Genomic DNA, 20,940 nt, shown 5'->3' on the forward strand with positions numbered 1-20,940 from the left:
TTTTAACATACTTTGAATGTATTTGCTATCTCTCTCCTTTGAAGTATAATCGGCCCCATGTTTGCTGTTGTCATGCAAAATTTGATGGTGTCCTCTTTCTCCTTTCTTAGCTGCACAACAAATGTGCTTCTCATCTGAAACCTGAATGTGACTGCGGACCTTTGAAAGACCATATTTTACCACCCACAGCAATTTGTCCAGTGGTACTGGTGAGTTTTCCCTTTTCATCATGCTGCGCTAACTTGGGGTTCCTATGACTAAACTGGTACACTCTACCACTAAATGCTTCCAGAACTAATTGTCCATTGATCAAGACAGAATTAAATAGATATAAAATACCTCTTTACTTCAGAGAAGACACCTTTGCCCACTATATGTCCTTTTTCCTTCATGACACAATAAGCGTTTTAGTAAGGTATGTTCTAACTGAAGCTGACTCAGGTTTTATCACTTAGTCATGCTGTGCTTACCAGAAGTTGTATAGGCAGAACACTTCCACATTTTATATGTTTTATAGATCTGGCTTCCCAGAATAATGAAGTTATTCTTATGGGCAATTCTGCTGGGGATGCACATTATATATTTTCAATGTTGAGGTCTCATCTAGGTCAGAGGCTACCTAGAATGAGGACACATACCTTGAAGAATGTTATGCACTGCCAGTAGGAGTATTTTATTTTTTATTAGTGAACAATAAATTGAACTAACATGAAAGAAATTACATAATTCATTAAATATACAAGTGAAAAATGCAGAAGTAAAGTAATAGTAAAGAACAAACTTGGTAGAAAGAGAAGCAGATATTCAAAGATAATGTTCATATTACATTTCAAAAAATCCAAATTATTTCTAAAGTGAAACTGTTATTTTGCAAAACAAACTATTTTATATCCATAGTACAGTTCTCATTTTTTAGAAAACAACATGGAAATTAAGTGGCTGGTACTTCAGTTTGATATAATAAAAATACAACTAAGAAATGTTAGACAAATACTTTTCTAAAGGTCAACTTAGAAATTAATCAAATTACTCAATTTGCACCCACTTATGATTCATTTTGTAATTATCTGTAAAATACTAGTTGTATTTTAAATGTCTTTATTTAAAAATTATTAAAAACTTCATTTTCTCAAACTGCAAATATAGAGCAAAAGAAAATGCCCCACATTGCTGAGGATAGCAATAACTAATTCAACTTTCCTTTCTTCATGTAAAATTTATTAGACATCTTGTAGTAAATAAGAGTAATTAAAATTAATGAGAGCCATGTAAAAATGCTTTACATTTCAGATGAATTTTGGTGTTATTTTTAGACTTTTATAGTATTTTCTTAAAGAGAAAGGAATTGTGGATTTTTTACATGTTTTCATTCTTTTGAAAAAGTGAAGTAATTTTACTGGTGTAGATGCATTCTTGATCTCAAATTTTATCTCTGAGAAGAAATGTATTATGTCATCCTGTCATCCAGCTGCCTTTGTAAGTTCTACTCAATTCTGTGAGTCAGGAGACAACTTCTTCGGCCCCCTTCGGTCAGCTGCTTGTCACATAAAGTCCAACAGGAGATGGATTCTTTTTCTTCCCCTACCCTTTCTTCCTTTGAGAAAATCAAAGGTGAAGAACATGTGTGATGTGAATATTCTTGTCTTCTAACAATCTTGCAAACCCTTTCATTGCTTTTTTTACACACTTTGGATTCCGAGGCTTTATTTTCAATACTTAACTATTACTGCAGGTTTAATCATCATATGTATCTCAATGTTTGCTATTTTGTCATTTCCTTGGTACTGTCTACTCTGAAGTATTAGGGACAATTGACCACCTTCATGAATTTCTACGTTTCGTTGACTCCCATTATACTGCACTCTCCTTGTCCTTCTTCTATTTCTCTAGAAGCATCTTTCCTGGCTTTCATGCCTTCAGCTTGCCCATTGGTGGATCCCTGTGGTCCACCCTCATAACTTTCTATCCTTAACTTCTTGCCAGTGAGATCTTGTTTATTTAGTGGATTTCATTACCCTGTTAATTTATCTTCAGTTCATACTCCCCTTCCGAATATCAAACCTATAAAGCTACAATCTGGAAGTCCCATGTTGTTTTATTATTATTATTTAATGTAATAATGATAACTCTTATTTATTGAGCATATATACTATCCCAGCTACTTTGCTAAACATTCATTCGTTCATTCATTCAATAGGTATTTATTATCTAGTCTGTGCCAAATAGTATTATAAATGGGGGTGTGGGTACAGTAAAATGCTAAATCCAAACTTTATCTTCATAGAGCTTTATTCCAGTGGAGTGAAAGATTAAAAAAAAAAAAGAAAAAAGTAATAAATTATTTAGTACTGTTTATATTAAAATACTGTTTGTATTTTAAGTGTAAAGAACAAAATTAAAGCAGAAAAAGAAGAGAAGAAATGCTGGGGCTGCATTATAAAAGAGATGGTCAAGAAAGCATTCACCGAGGAGATAGTTAAATAATGTGAGGGAGTCACCCATGTAGTTATCTGAGGACAGAACTTCACAGAAGAGAAGTCACCAAGACAAGACTCAGAGGTAGGACAAAACTGATAAAGATTAGTGGCTGGGCCTGATTGAGCAGGGGAAGAACAGTAACAGAGAAAGTCAAGGATATCACAAGATTTTCATATTGTGTAGGGCAACTTAGTCCATTGTAAGATCAATTGATTTTACTCTGAATGGAAGCCATTAGAGGATTTTGACTTACATTTTAAAATGGATAATCTGCTTTTGTGTTGAGGAGCAATGATGGAAAAATATATGACGCTTCTATTTTTGCAGCGATATAGGGAGTTTGGTCATTGATGAGAGCAAGAATGATGTAAGACATGAAAAGTTTGAGGATTGGGAAGAAGGTACACAACAGTCATCTAAGAACCCAGCTCCCTATATCTCTGCAAAAACAGAAGTGTCATATTTTTCCATCATTGCTCCTCAACATAAGTCTAGGATATTGGGAGCTTAATGGATCAAGGAATCCCATTTGATTAGCAGGGAGTAATGAGAAGTCACTTGTTAGTAATTTCGAATTTATTGGTTGAGTATATTTCTCTGGTCACATTCAGTCATATTTCTCCCATTACATTCTAGCTCCAGGAGTAGAATAGGCATAGGAAAGCTTTAATGAGACTGTGTTTTGCCAAATATGATAAAATGAGAGAGTAGCCAGAGAGTTGAGAGTGTATGCGAAAGAGTGATTAAGAGGAATTGACCATGGAATTTAAGCCTGGAGATGAGGGAAGTAAGGACATGAAGAGTGAGATACAGTAAATGGATGTTAGGGATAATACATTGCAGATTACAGTTGAATCAAAGATTGTTGGGATCAAGGTTATGGGTGTCAGATTATGAGAGTGAATGAAGTAGCAATTAAAATTATGAAGAGAATACCATTGTCAGTAATGATTGTGTGAATTTATTTAATGCTCACAGTGACATCATAAGGTTAATATTATAACTATCCCTGTTTTACATGTGAGCAAACTGAGAAACAAAGAGGTTAAATAACTTTCCTGTGTCACTTGGCTATGAAGTAGTAATTTGGGATAGGAACCCAAGAAGCATCACTCTAGAACTTGTGCACTGAGCTCATCATGTTCGCCCTTTCTCCAAATCCTAAAAGGGTCCTTTCCCATTTGTCTTTATCTCTGTGACTAAAACCTTAATGCCGCAACTTTCCCAAGCCAGAAACCTAAGGATCACTGTTGCTGCCTCATCTTACATATCAAATTAATAATTAGGCAGCCCATTCTAAAGTTGTTAGTCCTTTTCTTTTTTCTTCAGCCCAACTGTAACTGCCTTATATGTCACTCTTACAAATTATTCCCCAGGATTGTCCTAGTAGCATGCTTACTACATTGCCTCCTTTTCATGCATACACCATTCTGTTTCCTGGATCTACATTAAAAAATACAGTAAAATGTTATCCTGCTTAAATATTTTCAGTGATTCCTTATTTGAATTCCAAACTCTCTAGAACGGTAAACATGGCTCTAACTAGATGAAACTACCTAGTCCCTCACGCATCACCTTACCACCTAGGTATCAAGAATAATTTGAACTACTTGTAATTCTCTAAGGAAACCTGCTCTCTAAAGCCTCTGGGATTTCATATATGTTACTAGATCAGCCTAAATCATTTGGCTTTAAAAAATCCCCCCACCTTGCTAAATAGAAATTAAAGGTTACTCTTTTATCATGGAATAAGTACATTGACTTTTAAAACCATTAACTGTTTAAATACTTATATTTTAAACAAATTAATGACGTTGTGCTGTCCACAAAATTGCCTAATGTGCTCTTACTGATGGGCTCTGAGACATTTTAATTTGTGAATACTCGTTAACATTCCAGGGATGATTCACACTACATCACTGCTATAAGTGTTTACCCTTTTTTTACAAAAATTTGTTAGTACTCATGGATAATGTAAGTTGTTTTGTTCCTTATTCTTTAATAACAATTTCTTTCTTAAAAAATTATAAGTCCCGCTTACTCATGCTAATGTCCTCTAAAAAAAAACCAGGTGAGGTTGAGGCTCAGTTATTGCAAAATGACCATGAATATCATATCTATCATATTTGAGAAAATGTAAAATGAAGACTTAAGATATTTAGTTTTATTGAGCTGGCTTTTTTTTTTCTCCTTTGGCTTTGCTTTGCTTTGACTCTGTGGTCAGGAATTGGTTATTGAATGAGTGATACAAGCTTTAGCATATATCCCTAATTCCTTGTTGAGGCATCTTAATGACATATTATAAGGTCAAAGTCCATAGCAGCAGTCTTCTACAGTCAGAAGAACATCTTTTCAGATGATATTTATATACTTAAAAAATGTCTGTTACACCTTTCTCAGCCTCCCAGTCATTCCCCCAAACTTGTTATTAATTTTAAGTTGTTTCAATAGGTATGTACTCACCTGTTATGGAAATTATTAAGGTAAGCATTTTTTTTTCATTGATGACATGCTTTTATAAGCATGCACTACAAATGGCTTCCACAGACAATTTCTCTTGATAGTGCCTGTTGCCACAAAAATGAATTAAAACCAACTACTTTGAAATTAAAATCAAAATGTAATCATCAATGATTCCATACATCAGCTATAACACTGTTTTCTGGGGTTGCAACTGACATCTAGAATATTTTGAGGATACTATCAAAAAAACTACATTGCTTAAAATTTATGTAGTGTAGGAATTTTATCAAGATTTTTCATGACATTTTTATGTGTGCAGGTACTTATAATGCTTTCTTTGAAAAGTTTTCCAGCAAAAGTTATTATAACCACAGTCCATTTACTGCCATATTGAAGCAAATTCAGAACTGTTTACAAAAGTACATTTCTTAAAGGTTTTCCCTCATCCCATCTCCAAACAAATACAAAGTAAATCCAATGTGTTCAGTTAAGTTCTTGGTAGACAGCTTAATTTCTATAAATGCCGTTAACCCTTCCCAACTGATTGTCAAAACAGATGGACTTCATTAAAAAATGAATTCTTGGTTCTTGTTTTAGATCGCACCCAGGAATCTCTGCTGTCCAATCTCAATCACAGTGACAATTGACAACACAAACAAAACAAAAACAACAGAAAACCTGTAATCATTTCACATGGAACACAGCTTGATGAGCATGCAGTCCACTCACTATTTTATGTTCTAAAGTTTACCCCTAACCCAAAACAGATTTCGTCCAAGTTGTTTTAGTCCCATACAGATTTGCTTTAATTAAATTTGTTCTCACCATTTATGTCATTAACCTGCATTGAAGGACATTTTTAAAAATCACATGAAGCCTCCTATTTTAAGAAAGAAAGATATGATGTTGGAGATACTTTCCTTACTATTAATAACAGAAATCCCTATCAGCTCGTTTTATCATAGTTTGTTATCTTTTGGATCCTATGAGTCTTATTACTGTCATGTTTTATCTAAATATACTTAGAAAGCATAGAGTTAAATATATGCCACATTTGACACTGATGTTAGTATATATATTACTTACTTCTATATGCTAATCTACAAGTTTATTACTATCCTATCCATAAAATTCCCTTCACTATAATGGTACTTTTAAAATTATTTTTGATAGTATATAAATTTGTTATGTCACAGAAATTAATGGTATAGGCTCGATAAAGTCCTTTTGATTCTTAGAGTAATTGCACAGAGGAAGCTTTAAATTTGATTAGCTTCTATAGAACTATGCTATAGTCTTACGTGCCTTCCAAGTTTTTTTATTATTATTATTATTTATGATCAGTCAAAGTAGTTTTCTAAGAATCCACATGTTTTTATAATGATTCTTTACTTTAAAGCAGATTTTTCTTCAATTCCTTCTGCTACTATGAACAAAAGAAGACTTGAATGTTTCATGAGGAGTAGGATTTTGAACTTTATGTTTGAACAGTAAAATGAAGTAGATTATCATAAAAATCATTTTTATTATATTTAGCTCCATGATTGATTTAATTTCTCTATATGTAAAATGAGTTTTGGATATTACGATTTAAAAGCTAAGTTTTTATTCTCTAAATAAGGAGGTAATTATTTAGTCATTTTTTATATCAATATATCTTAGTAAAGCTTATAAATTAAAATAGAGGGATGACATAATGTTGATTACTTTAAACTTGAGTTTATATTACAACTAAGTATCAACTGTTTATATACTAATTTATGTTATATCTTTAAAGTATTTTGAAGATCATTACTGATAATCAATGTACATTATTTTATGTGCAATATTTGTAGTGCTAGATTCTTTCTGGTTTTTCATCTTCTTCCTTATTTTTATTGTCTTTTTCTTAAAGTCACTGGAGCTGAAAATTCAGATTAAACAGTTCTGTTATTTCTTGTAAATTAGATTCTATTGGTGAAGACAGACTAGCAGATTACACATTATGGTGTGATAAATATTAACTTACAGGGGCTCTAGAGGAGAAAAGCTTCATTCATCCTGAGGACAATTCAAAGAGTAAATGAAAACTTTCTTGAGGATATGATGCCTGAGCTAAATCTTTGAAGAATAAATAGGGATTTAGCTGTCAAATGTAAAGTGAGCTCCATATACATGTTTTCAGCAACAAAAAAGTAGGTGAAGATCTTGAAATTGCAAAATGTTTATTAAGAGTTATGAGTAAAGGTGAGGCTTGGAAAGATGGACAAGACAAGGCCTGAGATAATGAAAAGTTTGATGTATCTTATGAGGGAATTGGATGTCTCTAGAATAAATTGGGAACTACATGATCAGGTTTGTGTTTTAGAAAGATAATTCTGCTAGCAATGTGATTTAAAATAAATTTTAAGCTGAGCGCAGAGGATATATGAGAGTAGAATTATGGGAATGTTGTGTCAATAATAATAAAAAACACTGAGTAAGAAAATGAGGGAATCAGGACAGAAGATTGCAGCAGAGAGTGGAATATGAGAGTTTGATTTTATAGTAGGCTAGTTTCAGAGGATGGTAAACTCCAATATGCAGTCATGGATCTGAGTAGCGCAATAGGTGTGTCCAGATATTTGGAAGTTACAGAACTTTGGGGATAGTTTATTGTACATTGTCCTTAAAACCACCCAGGAAAATTGCAGGGTCTTGATGAAGTGATTGCTAGTAGTAGATTGACAGTAATGAAGAAAGGTAGACAGCTGACCTATTAGATTCCATGAGCCTCCAATGATGAGATTCTACTTTGGGGCTGGAGGAATAATGATTTTGATGGAAAACCAAACGATTTTCATAAAACTACACAACTAGTAATGGTTGAGAGAATGGGCAATCTATTTTCAGAAGTGTTATAGGGGAAATGGCAGTGACTTAGAAAGGAAAATTATAACATTTATTTTAAGCAAAAGTTCCAGAGAGCTCAGTGAAAAGTTTTAGAACTGAGATGAGTTATGGAAGATCAATTGAGGAGAAAGGAAGCAAGAAAATAAGCATGGGATAGTGATAACCAGAAAGGATAAAAGGCTAGAAACTTAAGTTTCTAATACGAACTGTGGATCTGTGGGCAAGTTGTTTTCTTCAAAAGGTTACAGACTGGTGACAAATGATTTGGATCCAGACCATAAAAATAATTTATGTAAATCAAACAATCTAATTCAAAAAGGCAAAAGACCTAAACAAGCATTTGAACAACCAACAAAATGTATACTAGTATATACATGTCACCTATAAGTATGAATATATAAATATGTATTCATGATCATTATTCATCAGGGAAATGCATATTTAAATCTCAATAGGTATCATTATACACCTATCACAATGATTAAGAAAACTGAAAATCCTAATTTTAGGAAAGAATGTGAAGCAGTTGGATTGTTCATGCACTGCAAGTGGGAGAGTAAATTGGTTCACTGTGTTAGAATACTGTTTGGCAGTATAGTCTCTGCATTTTAATCTTGTTTTTTCACTAGTTTTGTGACATGAGGCAAATTATTAATATTTTGTACCTCTTTATTCCACACATAAGTGGAATTAGATAAATTAATTGATGAATATTGCTTAGAACCATGCCTGGTAAATAGTAATTATTCAGTTTGTGTCATCTGATAATACTGTTATTATAAGTATAATGTTGGAATTTAAAAAATAAAATTTAACCTTTTATTATAAAAGAACTGTGTATATATTAAATGGAAATTGTAAATACAATGTAAAAATTAGAAAAAAAAAAATCTGTAATCAATTATATCAGAAGAGCCATTAGTATATAAATAGAACTACTATTAAAATTTTCCTCTTGGTTTTTAGATGTCCATTTTTGTAATTAAACAATATATTATATGAATCCTATTTTTAGACTTAAACTAATATAATTAAATGTTTATATTCATATACTATGGAACATTACTGTTAATGGCTGCATCATATCATTAACTGAAGATATCATAGTGTAGTTAAAACAGTATATCCAGCATGTTTCCAATTCCTTATTTTGTTATAAATAATATCTTAGTGAACATCTTTATGAAGAATGGCTTCTCCTGATTAGTCTCTAATCAATATTCCATTTTTTTCTATACTGTATTATTTTTGTTCTACAGATGAGTTAGATGTCACAGTTTAGTTATTTTTGTACTATAAACACATTTTCAAATTAGGAACATAATGATTGGATTGTTTTCTAAAACCAAAAGTTAGTTTTAGAATAAAATATTAATTATTTAAACATTTAAAGTTAGCTGATTATCTTTTTTAAAAATAGAAGTAATCTCAGAATATACAGTAAAAGTAGTTCTTATTGACAGGAAGTGATACAATGTAAAACAAAGAATATGTTCAGTATGGTGCCTTTTTAGACCAATTGTGCGTGGTATGTGCTTCCTGGAATACTTTTCTCTTGTAATAATGTCTTATATTACTTTAACTTTTAAGAATGCCAATAAGATAAATAATAAAGAATGTTAACTCAGAGAGAAAAGCAAAAGATTTTGGAAAATATAAATCTTAAACATACTTTTTAGATTTGATTCAAATGGTTCCGATTTTTCCTCTTCTTCATTATAACTTTGCATACTTGGCCACATTGCAGTGTTGCTGAAATAGCTAGCGATCTACCTATCTCTATGTATAACACCCTCAGAGAACCATACGTCTATATGAAATTGTCTTCTTCCGATCTTGGTTACACTTCCACAATGATAAGAATTCTACCAAAGTATGCATTGTACATATGGTGATTAAGTCTTAAATAGCATAGAGTATGTTAAATCTTTCCTTAGAACATGTGTTTACCCAAGTCACTACTCCTCAACAATGTCAGAAGGTCTGTTAGGGGGTGGAAGCATAGTGTCCAAATAGCATGGGTTCTGTCTCTTCTATCTGTCATCTATCTCAAAACAGCAACAGTTAATGACAACTTCAATACAAAACATCATCCAATTAAAGGAGGAAGGGAGATTTTGAATTCTCTGTGATTCTCTGAAATTTGGATTTTGAAGTCTCTGTAACCTTATTTACTATGCTAGTTACAGAGCTCCCAGAAATGTAGAGTCTGGAGAAAAGGTGTGAACAGTTGGTTAAGGATGTGACTTGCTGCGTTGAGCTTCAGTTTTTAACATCATTTCAGCTGCTTCACCCTTCTTTTCCATTTACCTCTTTAACCTTTAACTATAGTTACTGAAGTCATATATTTTCTTGAAATTCTTTATGTAATGTACCATGGGTTTGTGCCTATGCAATTTTCTTTTTTGTCTAAAGAGTTGGACAAAGCACATTGTCAGTGCTCAATAAATGTTTCATCAATGTCATTACTTAATATTCATTTAATTAATATTCATTATATATCAATTCATTATTGTCATCACAGTAATGATAGGCAAAAAGGAATCTCATTTTTTTTCATATTTTGAAAATCTAACTCAGACTCAATTTCATGATATTATTCATAAGGATAGTTGCTTTATATTTTTTTTAATGTGTAGAATTAATTTCTGTATGTCTCTATTTTTTTATTTACCAATGGTTTTCTGATTTAAATCCCAATGAGGAGCACATTAAGTACTAGAAAGCTATAATGTTTTTAAAACATGTTTACATCTATTTTGGTTGGTCACAGTCCTTATGTACAGATAATCTAAAGGGGCATGGTATAAGAAATGGGAGAAGAACCCAGCCTCGCTAATTGATGCTTCTATCCCACAGTTATAAGAAGAACCATTTATCTGTTACATTGTCTTAGTTAGATTGGTGTTATTGGTTCCTGAAGAACACATTTTTATGTTAACCTAGGTTTTATTATGTAGAGTATGTATACCTATAAACAGGATCTAATCTAGAGGGAAAAATTCGTATATTATGGCTAATTATATTTGTTTCTACCTAAAGGAATATGTTAGAGTTCTATTTTTAAGACTTTTAAAATATTGTTTTTAGTTATTTTATAATAGGGCTTCAAAATATTCCTGCACATTTCTATTATATTTTATGCCTAAGATATAGCTGTATCTTGAGTAAGTCATATATATTTTTTTAAGAAACAAACTTGTACCTTGTTGGTTTTGTCATAATTTATAGAATAGCAGAAACAAAAGGCTGATATGACATAACTGAAAGTTCAATTAGTTGAAAATCTTAATGGAAATCTAAAATGTTTACAAAGAAATGAGCATTATCTAAAGAAGGATCAAAAATATTCAAAATTTATGATCTATGAAATAGGTTCAAACAAAACAAAGAATATTATTCATATGTCTGATTTAAAAGTGAAGCTATGCAATTATGTATTAATAATTGAGTTATTCTACAATATGTTACCAACAATATTCAAGGCAGCTTATGTAAATCTGCAGTAAACAGCAATATGAAACCATAATTTTGTGCCAACATTGTTAGACTTAGAAATACATGTTCCAATATCCTAAAAAGTTGATTCTGAAATTAGAGGTAGTTTGCAAATTTGTGCGAGTTTCTTAATAGCCTTAGCAAAAAGGGGGAAATAAAGCTTTGACAGTATTCACAGCATGAAAACAAACTATTCATGTAGAGAAAACACTTTTCCTTCTTACTGTTGTTACTGAGAACCAAGATTAATGTCTTCCATTTGAAATTGTGTTGGTAGGGGACTATACCTCAACAATATTGCTATAACCTATGTAATGGTGTTTGTTATCTTTGGTTGTACTTTTTGGTAACAATTGTTAATACAGACTGATGGCTTATGGCCAAAGTGCATTTTAGTATAAATAAGTCTACCTGTTGCCAAAATAAAATAGTGATAATTCTACAACACGAAGACAAAGGAACAGGTGTAACAGTTAAAAGTTACGTGGATGTCATGCATGAAGATTTATTGCATCAATCAGAGGAAAATGTTAATAGCAATTGTTTTACATGATCAAGAGTACTAAAGAAAATATCTGCTTTACAATATAATTTGAAAGGGATAACTAGAAGGTTAAGAAAAGATGTAGACAAAAAAAAAATAATGCCTTATCAGAAACTAAAATATATGAATATCGGCATAAGGGAAAGTCAACATTCAGGACACCTGAATCAGTAATTGGAGGAGAGGATTGAGAAAATCTATAGTGCAAAGAGAACTGCAACAAGGTGGGAAGAGATCATGCTATCCCTAAACAAAAAATTAAAACTATTCTCTTAAGTCTAATTACCGTATACTAAAGGAAATCAAATTGAACTAAAAAGAACCTACATTTCTTCAAATTCACTCATTTACTTCATTCAATTTCCATGCAATATTTTTTGCATGACAAAATAATTCCAAAGTGTGCCTGGAAGAATAAATGTTACATAAACACATTATAAATTCTGAGATAGAAGAGAAATAAGGAAAGATCTGGTTTAATAAATCTTAAGAATGTTTATTAACATTGCAGCAATAAAAATAATGTAATAATGGCTATAGAAGATATGAAGAACTGGTAGAAAGTCTAAAGCATATTGAACTATATGTATTTAATAATGTAGTTATTATATGATACTGGTCCATATCAAATCTGGCAGGGGATCATGAGGATTAATGGTTCTGAGATTAATGTATACACATCTGAGAAACTAAATTAAGATATATTCTACTATATACCTATTCCAAAATAAATCACACGTGGATTCAAGATTTAATTTTTGCCTGTACAATGCCTTTTTGCCTTTTCCTAAAAATGGAAAGATGAAAAAGAAAAATGTTAAGAGAATTGACGAATCAAAATTTTCTTTTCTTTAAAATATGGTAAAGACCCTTACTACCTAGGAATAAACTTAACCAAGGATATGAAAGACCTATATGCTGAAAACTATAAGACATTTTTAAAAGAAGTTGAAGAAGACACAAAGAAATGGAAAGACATTCCGTGCTCATGGATTGGAAGAATCAACATAGTTAAAATGGCCATATTACCCAAAGCAATATACAGATTTAATGCAATCCCCATCAAAATCCCAATGGCATTTTTTAAAGAAATAGAACTAAAAATCATCAGATTTGTTTGGAACCACAAAAGACCCCGATTAGCCAAAGCAATCTTAAGAAAAAAGAACAATACTGAAGGTATCATACTCCTTGACTTTAGCTTGTACTACAGGGCTACAATAATCAAAACAGCATGGTATTGGCAGAAAAGCACACATAGACCAATGGAATAGAATTGAGAACTCAGAAATAAAACCACATAAATATGGACAGATAAATTTTGACAAAGAAGCAAAAAACATAAAATGGAGAAAAGACAGCCTCTTCAATAAATGGTGCTGGGAGAATTGGATAGCCACATGCAAAAGAATGAAACTGGACTGCTATCTGTCACCATGTACCAAAATTAATTCAAAATGGATCAAAGACTTAAGCATAAGACCTGACACAGTAAACTGCATAGAAGAAAACATAGGTACTAAATGTATGGACCTTGGGTTCAAAGAGCATTTTATGAATTTGACTCCAAAGGCAAGGGAAGTGAAAGCTTAAATAAACGAATGGGACTAAATCAAACTTAAAAGCTTCTGCACAGCAAAAGAAACAATCGACAAAATAAAGAGGCAATCAACTGAATGGGAGAAGATTTTTGCAAACAGTGCCATCAATAAGGGGCTAATATCCAAAATATACAAGGAACTCATAAAACTCAACAGCAAAAAAACAAACAACCCAATTGAAAAATGGGCAGAGAATCTGGATGGATCTTAAGAGTATAATGCTAAGCGAAATAAGTCAGACAGAAAAAGCAGAGAACCATATGATTTCACTGATACGTGGTATATAAACTAAAAACAACAAAAGAACAAGACAAACAAATGAGAAACAAAAACTCATAGACACAGACAATAGTTTAGTTGGTACCAGAGGGTAAAGGGGGTGGGGGGTGGGAGATGAGCGTAAGGGGGAGCAAATATATGGTGATGGAAGGAGAACTGACTCTGGGTGGTGAACACACAATGGGGTTTATAGATGATGTAATACAGAGTTGTACACCTGAAATCTATGTAATTTTACTAACAATTGTCAACCCAATAAATTGAAAAAAAAAATGGTAAAGACCAAAACTTAACAAATCACGGTAAACAGAGGCAGTATAATAAAAAAAGCTCTGTTTTGTAAAATTAATGCAAATAACTAAATAATAATAATAATTTAAACCTTATAAATAATCAAGAAATGCAAATTAAAATAAAGTGATATACTTTTTCTATCAATTTTGGCAAATATTTTAAAAATGATAATAGTGTTGACAAGAATGTGAGAAACTAGCTATTCTCATTAAACATTGGTTACACTAAACAGTCACAAACTGTGGCATAAAATCTCTCATATATGTGAACCTCTGTGCTGGTATTTCTGCTTGTTCCCTCCCTAGGAAGACTGAGGTTCGGGCAGGGCAAATATCCAGGTCTAATTGCATTAAAATAGAAATAAATGCTTTATATCATTCCCATCTTCTAACTTAAATTGTGAGAGAGCAGTAAAAATCAGAATCCCTTTACCATTAGACGTTTAAGAATAAATTTCACCTTGCAAAGGTATTCTGTGGTTTTAGGATTCCAGATGAAATGGTGGTGATCATAAAGTATTTATGTATGTCCTTTCCTCTGTTTGGCCGTTAAATATAACTTATCTTTCAACTTTCACTTGAAGCCAAAGCAAGAATTGATTCACGTATAACTTTTGGTCCATACAGTCATACCTCAGATATGTCGCTGGTTCAGTTCCAGACCACTGCAATAAAGAGAGTTACGGGCATGCCTCAGAGATATTGTGGTCTCAGTTCCATATTACCATAATAAAACGAGTGTCAATAAAGCAAGTCGTTATGTTTGCTGGTGGAAGGTCTTGCCTTCCATTTGTAAAAACACAACATAAAGCAAAGTGCAATAAAATGAGGCTCTGACTGTACATCAATTTCTTGCATATGTGCAATGATTTTTGACTCACTCCTGATTTTGTTCCTTAGTTAAACCTGTTTCCCCTTATACAGAATAAGGATAGTTTAGTTCTGTTGAGACCTCCATGCCCACTCCTTGCTATCCATTCTAAATGATAAAAACCCATCATTTCAAATTCTGCTGCTAATACTCACTGGTGTTTTGACCAATTTGGCCTTATTTGCCCAAGGAAAATCAAATCCTGGAGGAATACAGCGGGCCACCTACTTTTCTCTTCTGTATTATATTACTCTTATTTTTATTTCATCCCAACCACAAATAGTTTAATGTGGATACCATTTCTCCAACATCCTTGAGTCATCCATGACTATATTCCTCCAATTTCTTTCATTCTTCCATTTTCTGCCCTTCTCTCTTAGCACTCTCCACTTTTCTCCTTTTATAGCATTTGTCACAACCTGTAATAATATATAACATACTATTGATTTGCTAATGTACAATTGAAAAATAAACATACAAGGGGTAATCCAACATGCTTATGTTAGGTAGCACTCAACAGCAGTATGATTTGGGTCCAGGACTCAAATTTCTGTATTTTTACCCTTAGCTGTGTGTCTGTCATAGAACCCGTACCAGAGAAAGAGCTATTGTTTGTCCTGTGCAATGTTACTGTTTTATGTTTCTATGTGGATGTGATCTCTGTCTGCTTCTTAATGTAGTCACAAGTATGTGCAGGTGTGAAGATACACTCACTGTGTCAAATTTCCCTTCTCCTTCTCAACACACATTGTTCTAATTTCTTACTGTAAAGTGGTCTAAAACTGCTCTTGCCCTCAATCCTAAATCCAGTGCTATTCTTTTTGGTTGGTTTTCCAAGGAGTAGAGGATGAATCAGGGATTTAGCTGTGTGTGATTAATAATAAAATCTTTAAGGGAGGCAGGAAACAGGAGAGGGAAGGTGTATATTTTGAGCAAGGAAGTGGTCATAGGGAGAGTTTAAACTTCGGACATTGGGGAATCTGGGACCCAAATCATACCATACGATTATTCTTAACTTAGGGCAAAAAGGCTGGCTTTTTCTTAACCCATATCTTAAGACAAAGGCAAAAGGGGTGGCTTTTTTCTAACCCAAATCAATCATCCATTAGCTATGACCTTCTCCAGATAGAAGGTGCTTTCAGGAGACCGTGCTTCTGTGAGCAAAGGATAATTCTTCAGAAAATGGGACAGCTGGGAGGTCTTGGCAATCAGCACTCATAGCAGTTAGGAATAGGTGCTCTGGTCAGGTAATAAAGGATCTGTCTTGGCCTACCAACAGGATTGCTAGACACCCTTCTCCAGAAGGATATTTTTGGAATTCCCTGCAACATTTGACAGTATTTGAAATGCTTTGTTCTCATATTCTGTAACACTCATCTAACACATTTCTACTAGTTTTTCTTCTACCTCTCTAGTCACACTTTATTGTTATCACTAAATTCCTCGTCCTCCTTTTATTCGAAAATACGTATGTGTGGACTTCCATTTTTAATTATATGCTCATGTTGTAATCCTCTACATAAAGGATCTCATCCAGTTCCACGACTACAACTACCCTTTTTGAGAATGTCTGTGTAATTCTGATCTCCATTACCCCTCTAGATCCAAACATTCAGCTTTAAGTTGTAAATTTCCTCTTGAATGTCCCAGACTCCTCAAAGTCCACATGCATGCTAGGAATTAAACTTAAATTGTTTCTTGTGAAACTGTTCTCTGTGCTCATTGAATAACACCACCACACTAAAAGGGTTTAATCTCTTTATCTCTAGTACCTCGTTCAATTTGATGTGTAGTAGATTGTCAGCAGATATCTACTGAGTTAATGTAACAGTCAGCTCTTTTTACTCCCATCAGTCATCATTCTTTTTCCTGAGTTAAGGAAACATGTATCAAAGAGTAACATAAGTATCCAATAAAATTTATAATACAATGAATAAGTGAAAGAGAGGCTTATTTTCTTTATTGATAACATATGATAATAGAATTTTATTGTTATAAGCTAATAAAATTGAGTTTGAAGTATGTGATAGTGAGGTAATATTAATGGATTTCTAATTAGCATTGTGTTTAGTTTCTGGAGTGGCTCTTGAAGTATTTTGTAGTTGTTATTAAATTTTGAAAAACTAGTGATTATGTTGTTGTAGTTGTATAAAATATCCAATAGATGGTACTGTGAAATGCCTAATATTTAAAATAAAGCAATATTGCAGGTAGAGAGCTTAAAGGGAATATTTCAGAATTCTGAGGCAAATCAAACATTTTCCTCTAGGTAGTAAATCATACTTAAATCTGACTTTTTAAAAAATATAGTTTAAACAATACAGTCATCCATGTAACATATATTCACTCTTAATGTAGTTCAGAAAGTGGAAATTGATGTTTACTACTAAATGGAACTTTAAAATTGTTCATATTCTATTAGTAGGATTTGTTTGTGTGTGTGTGTGGTGATTACCCTTAGTTAATGTAGTGTTTTAGTTAATGCAGCATTTTCATCAGGCAACTATAGCTACATGTCTTTGTTACTGAAATTCTACAGAAACTTTCATGTTAAAAATAAAGCAAACCTGTGTGAAGCAATCTCCATTCTTGTTTAGCAAGACTAGTGCATTATTACTTTCATTCTTTGATCTTTACCATGACCAGTATAATGTCTGAATGAAACATACACCATTGGTAAATATAACACACATTCAGAACATTTAAAAAATGTATAATATTATGTTATTACAATTTCTTTTTTTTAACAAGCAACAATTTTGAAACTAATTAGATTTGCTCCTAAAGAGCATATAATAAGTCACATTTCTAGATGACCTAATTTATCTTAGTGCTCATTTGGAATTTCCATTATAAAGTGGTGCATGTCTATTTGTAAAAAGGAATACCAAATTTTGATTACCAGAACTAAGTTTTATAAAATCTATCTAAATCTAAAAATGTCTAAGGAATTATAACATAGAGAGCTTAAAATTTTCTGAATATATTAAATATCACATACAGCTTTGTTTTTTTAAAAAAAGTTACTATTTATGATATTGTTGAATAATGCTGAACATTCCTCTGTATTAGGATTATTTATTTATTTATTTATTCATTTATTTAATAACATTTTATTGCACATGACAATATTCCAGGTACTAGAGAAACCAACATAAATAGCTTTTAGGAAGAATGTTTTTACATGAATCTGCAGCTTCTTGTGGGATATGCATCACGTGTCCCTCAGCTTCTTTATGTATTTACTATTATTTTCCATGTTTTACATAATCTGAATATGTGGCATCTATTATGCATCCTGTTAAAAAGAATATATTATTAGGAACACATAAATGTTCTACTTAAAGAAACGATGTTATTGAAATAACTAGATCTAGCTTAAATACTTTAGGCGTTTTGTTTTGTTTTAAATTAAAAATAGTGCTTTGGTAAATCTAGGCTTGCCCAACCAATATCTCTTAAACCATATCAGAATACACATGTCAGATTTGTAATAGAAAGGTGTGGGGTGAACAACTAATTCTCTGGATACTTCAAATTAAAAATGATTTCTTCCCACCACTGTGTGATGATAACATCTTTTTGGATTCATCAGGAAACAATGGGACCTCTGAAGTCCTATGCAGATTCTTTAAGGTTTTGCATGCATTGCATACTGTACTCTTTTCAAAAACAATGATGCACGATAATTCGTTTACGCAGATATTTTAGTATAGAGGATGTATATAACTTTGCATGGCAAAGTTCCTACTTGAGTTAAATGGATTTAAACATAAACTGTGCATGCAGATCTCAAGCGATAGTCTCTTAATAGATGTCAGATACTCTTTATTGTTGCCCTCTTTTATTCCAGTAACATTTTAATTAATTCACACTGATTGAATAAATGTACATTGAGACTTGTTTCCTAATGAGGGCACATTTAGAGGAAAGGTTTTGCATCATTCTGATATCCTGTGGGTAATTATATTCTAATTATATGGTCGGGGGAAAAGATTCTATAACACAGTACTGATATTGTTCATTGGACCCAATTAATTACATGCACATAATGAAAGATCATGATAAGGTTGACTGGCAGTTAGTGTAAAATTTTAACTCAATTGAATCTTTGCCTAATGTAAGTACAGAATTGGACTTTAACCTGGTTAGAAAATGCTTTGGTGTAAGATCAGTGGATACTTAGAGGGGCAAAGGATGAGAACAAATTTCATTATAACTTATTTGTTTTTTAATTCAAGGTCTTCACCAAGATTGTTGAAAAGGAAAACTTAGCAGCCTAATGCTTTAATTCTAAATATTATTATCAATATTATTTTATTATGTACAGTGATTTTTCCATATTTTGGAAAGCAGCATTACACTAATGATACAATGATACATTTCTAGAATGGGTTCATGTACTTGTTGAGGGAAAGAATAGCCATAACAGGAAGCATTATTGATAAATTTTATGAATATAAAATTCAGTAGGTATTAACCAATTATATTAGGTTCGTTTCTCCTGGGTTTTTCTTTTGTTTCGTTTTGTTTTGCTTTGTTTTTACTTCAAACCACCAACTGCACTCAGATCAGACTTCAGTCCCAAACATTCACAAATATAATCATACGTACATATATATCGGTATCTCTTAATATTAATTACCTATATAAAGTCAGAATGCTAAAGAATAATGTGAAGAAACAAATACTAACACATGTATGTTTCATTTTGACATGCTTTGGAGATGGTTGAATCTTATGTTTAAGAATTTTGCAATACTTCAAACAAAAAAACTAAGGTTATGCTCTCCCATCCTTCCCTTTCTCAATTTCATTGTTTTCTTTGTTTAGATTTTGGAAAGGACAGTCTCTAGGATTGAGGAGGATAGCAGGGAGGATTTTCACTATTATTCTTCTAAGCCTCTCCTCTCTCCCTTTTTCTCCATTTGCTCTTTTCTCTTTCCCTCCTGTATCTTTCTTTCTTTCTCTCTATTGTAATAGCCCTAACATAGATATTTCAGTAAAAACATAAATAAAACTGTTGATTGCCATCTAGTTATTAGCAACTAAAAAATATTTTCAGATGAAGCACAATCTGTCCTTTCTTGCTGAGGTCCAAGCAGGCAGTGGTAACTCAGGGAATCGTGGGTTCTAAGGTTAATAGAAGTTACCTTTTTTTTTAAAAGATTTTATTGGGGAGTATTGGGGAACAGTGTGTTTTTCCAGGGCCCATCAGCTCCAAGTCAAGTCATTGTCCTTCAATCCAGCTGTGGAGGGCACAGCCCAGCTCCAAGTCCAGACATCATTTTCAATCTTTAGTAGCAGGGGGCGCAGCCCACCATCCCATGCGGGAATTAAACAGGCAACCTTGTTGTTCAGAGGTCACACTCTAACCAACTGAGCCATCAAGCCACCCAAAAGTTACCATTTTTTGAGAATAGTTATAATGCCCACTGTACATTTAAGAAATGTGACACTTAGCGAGATTAAGAAATTTACCTAAAGTTGTACAACATTCAAGTAGCAGAAGCAATATCTGCCTTATCCCAAATCTCATGTTCTAAACCTATTTTTAATGTTTGTGGTGCAGTCCTTAACAATTGGTGAGACATGAAATGAATTTAGGGGATCTAGACTAGCATTTCAAAAAGAAATGTAGAGAAAAACAATAAAGAAGATTAGAATAGAAGTGAAGAGAGAGAATTATAGAATATATTAGAGAGTGGGACACACAGGTACAGTGTTCTCTGAAATTATTTTGCAAGCATTTAAATATAAAAATATTCTTACAGTAGAGCACAGCTAAAAAGAAATTGAAGTAACTTTCTTCAACCATATTGGCTTCTGATGATTTTATGAGATGTACCCAAGTAGGATAACATTTCTAATGATTTCATTTCATTAGTTAATCATGTAGGCAGGACAAAAGTAATCATATTAGATAGGGTTTTAGTTGTTCTCGCTAATTGTTTTTATATATAGAAATCTGTGTTGGAAACAATTTGAATATATCCATAAAGAAATATTTTTAACATTTTCAAGGAAAACATTTGGTGCCCC

General features: G+C 32.4%; 1 protein-coding gene across 4 annotated transcripts in view; it reads left to right on the forward strand.

Annotated features, from left to right (window-relative positions):
• The window catches only part of DGKB (diacylglycerol kinase beta), a 647,688-nt gene that overhangs the window by 204,484 nt on the left and 422,264 nt on the right, over positions 1-20,940 (forward strand). For all 4 annotated transcript variants that reach the window (XM_019727049.3, XM_074340800.2, XM_074340802.2 and 1 more), the window contains one exon: positions 111-209. In XM_019727049.3, coding sequence (XP_019582608.1) covers positions 111-209 — 99 coding nt within the window. The remainder of the gene's footprint in view (positions 1-110; positions 210-20,940) is intronic.

This window comes from Rhinolophus sinicus, chromosome 4 (assembly GCF_057876585.1).
Source record: "Rhinolophus sinicus isolate RSI-liver-muscle chromosome 4, RSI-T2T, whole genome shotgun sequence".
Taxonomy (NCBI): Eukaryota; Metazoa; Chordata; class Mammalia; order Chiroptera; family Rhinolophidae; genus Rhinolophus; species Rhinolophus sinicus.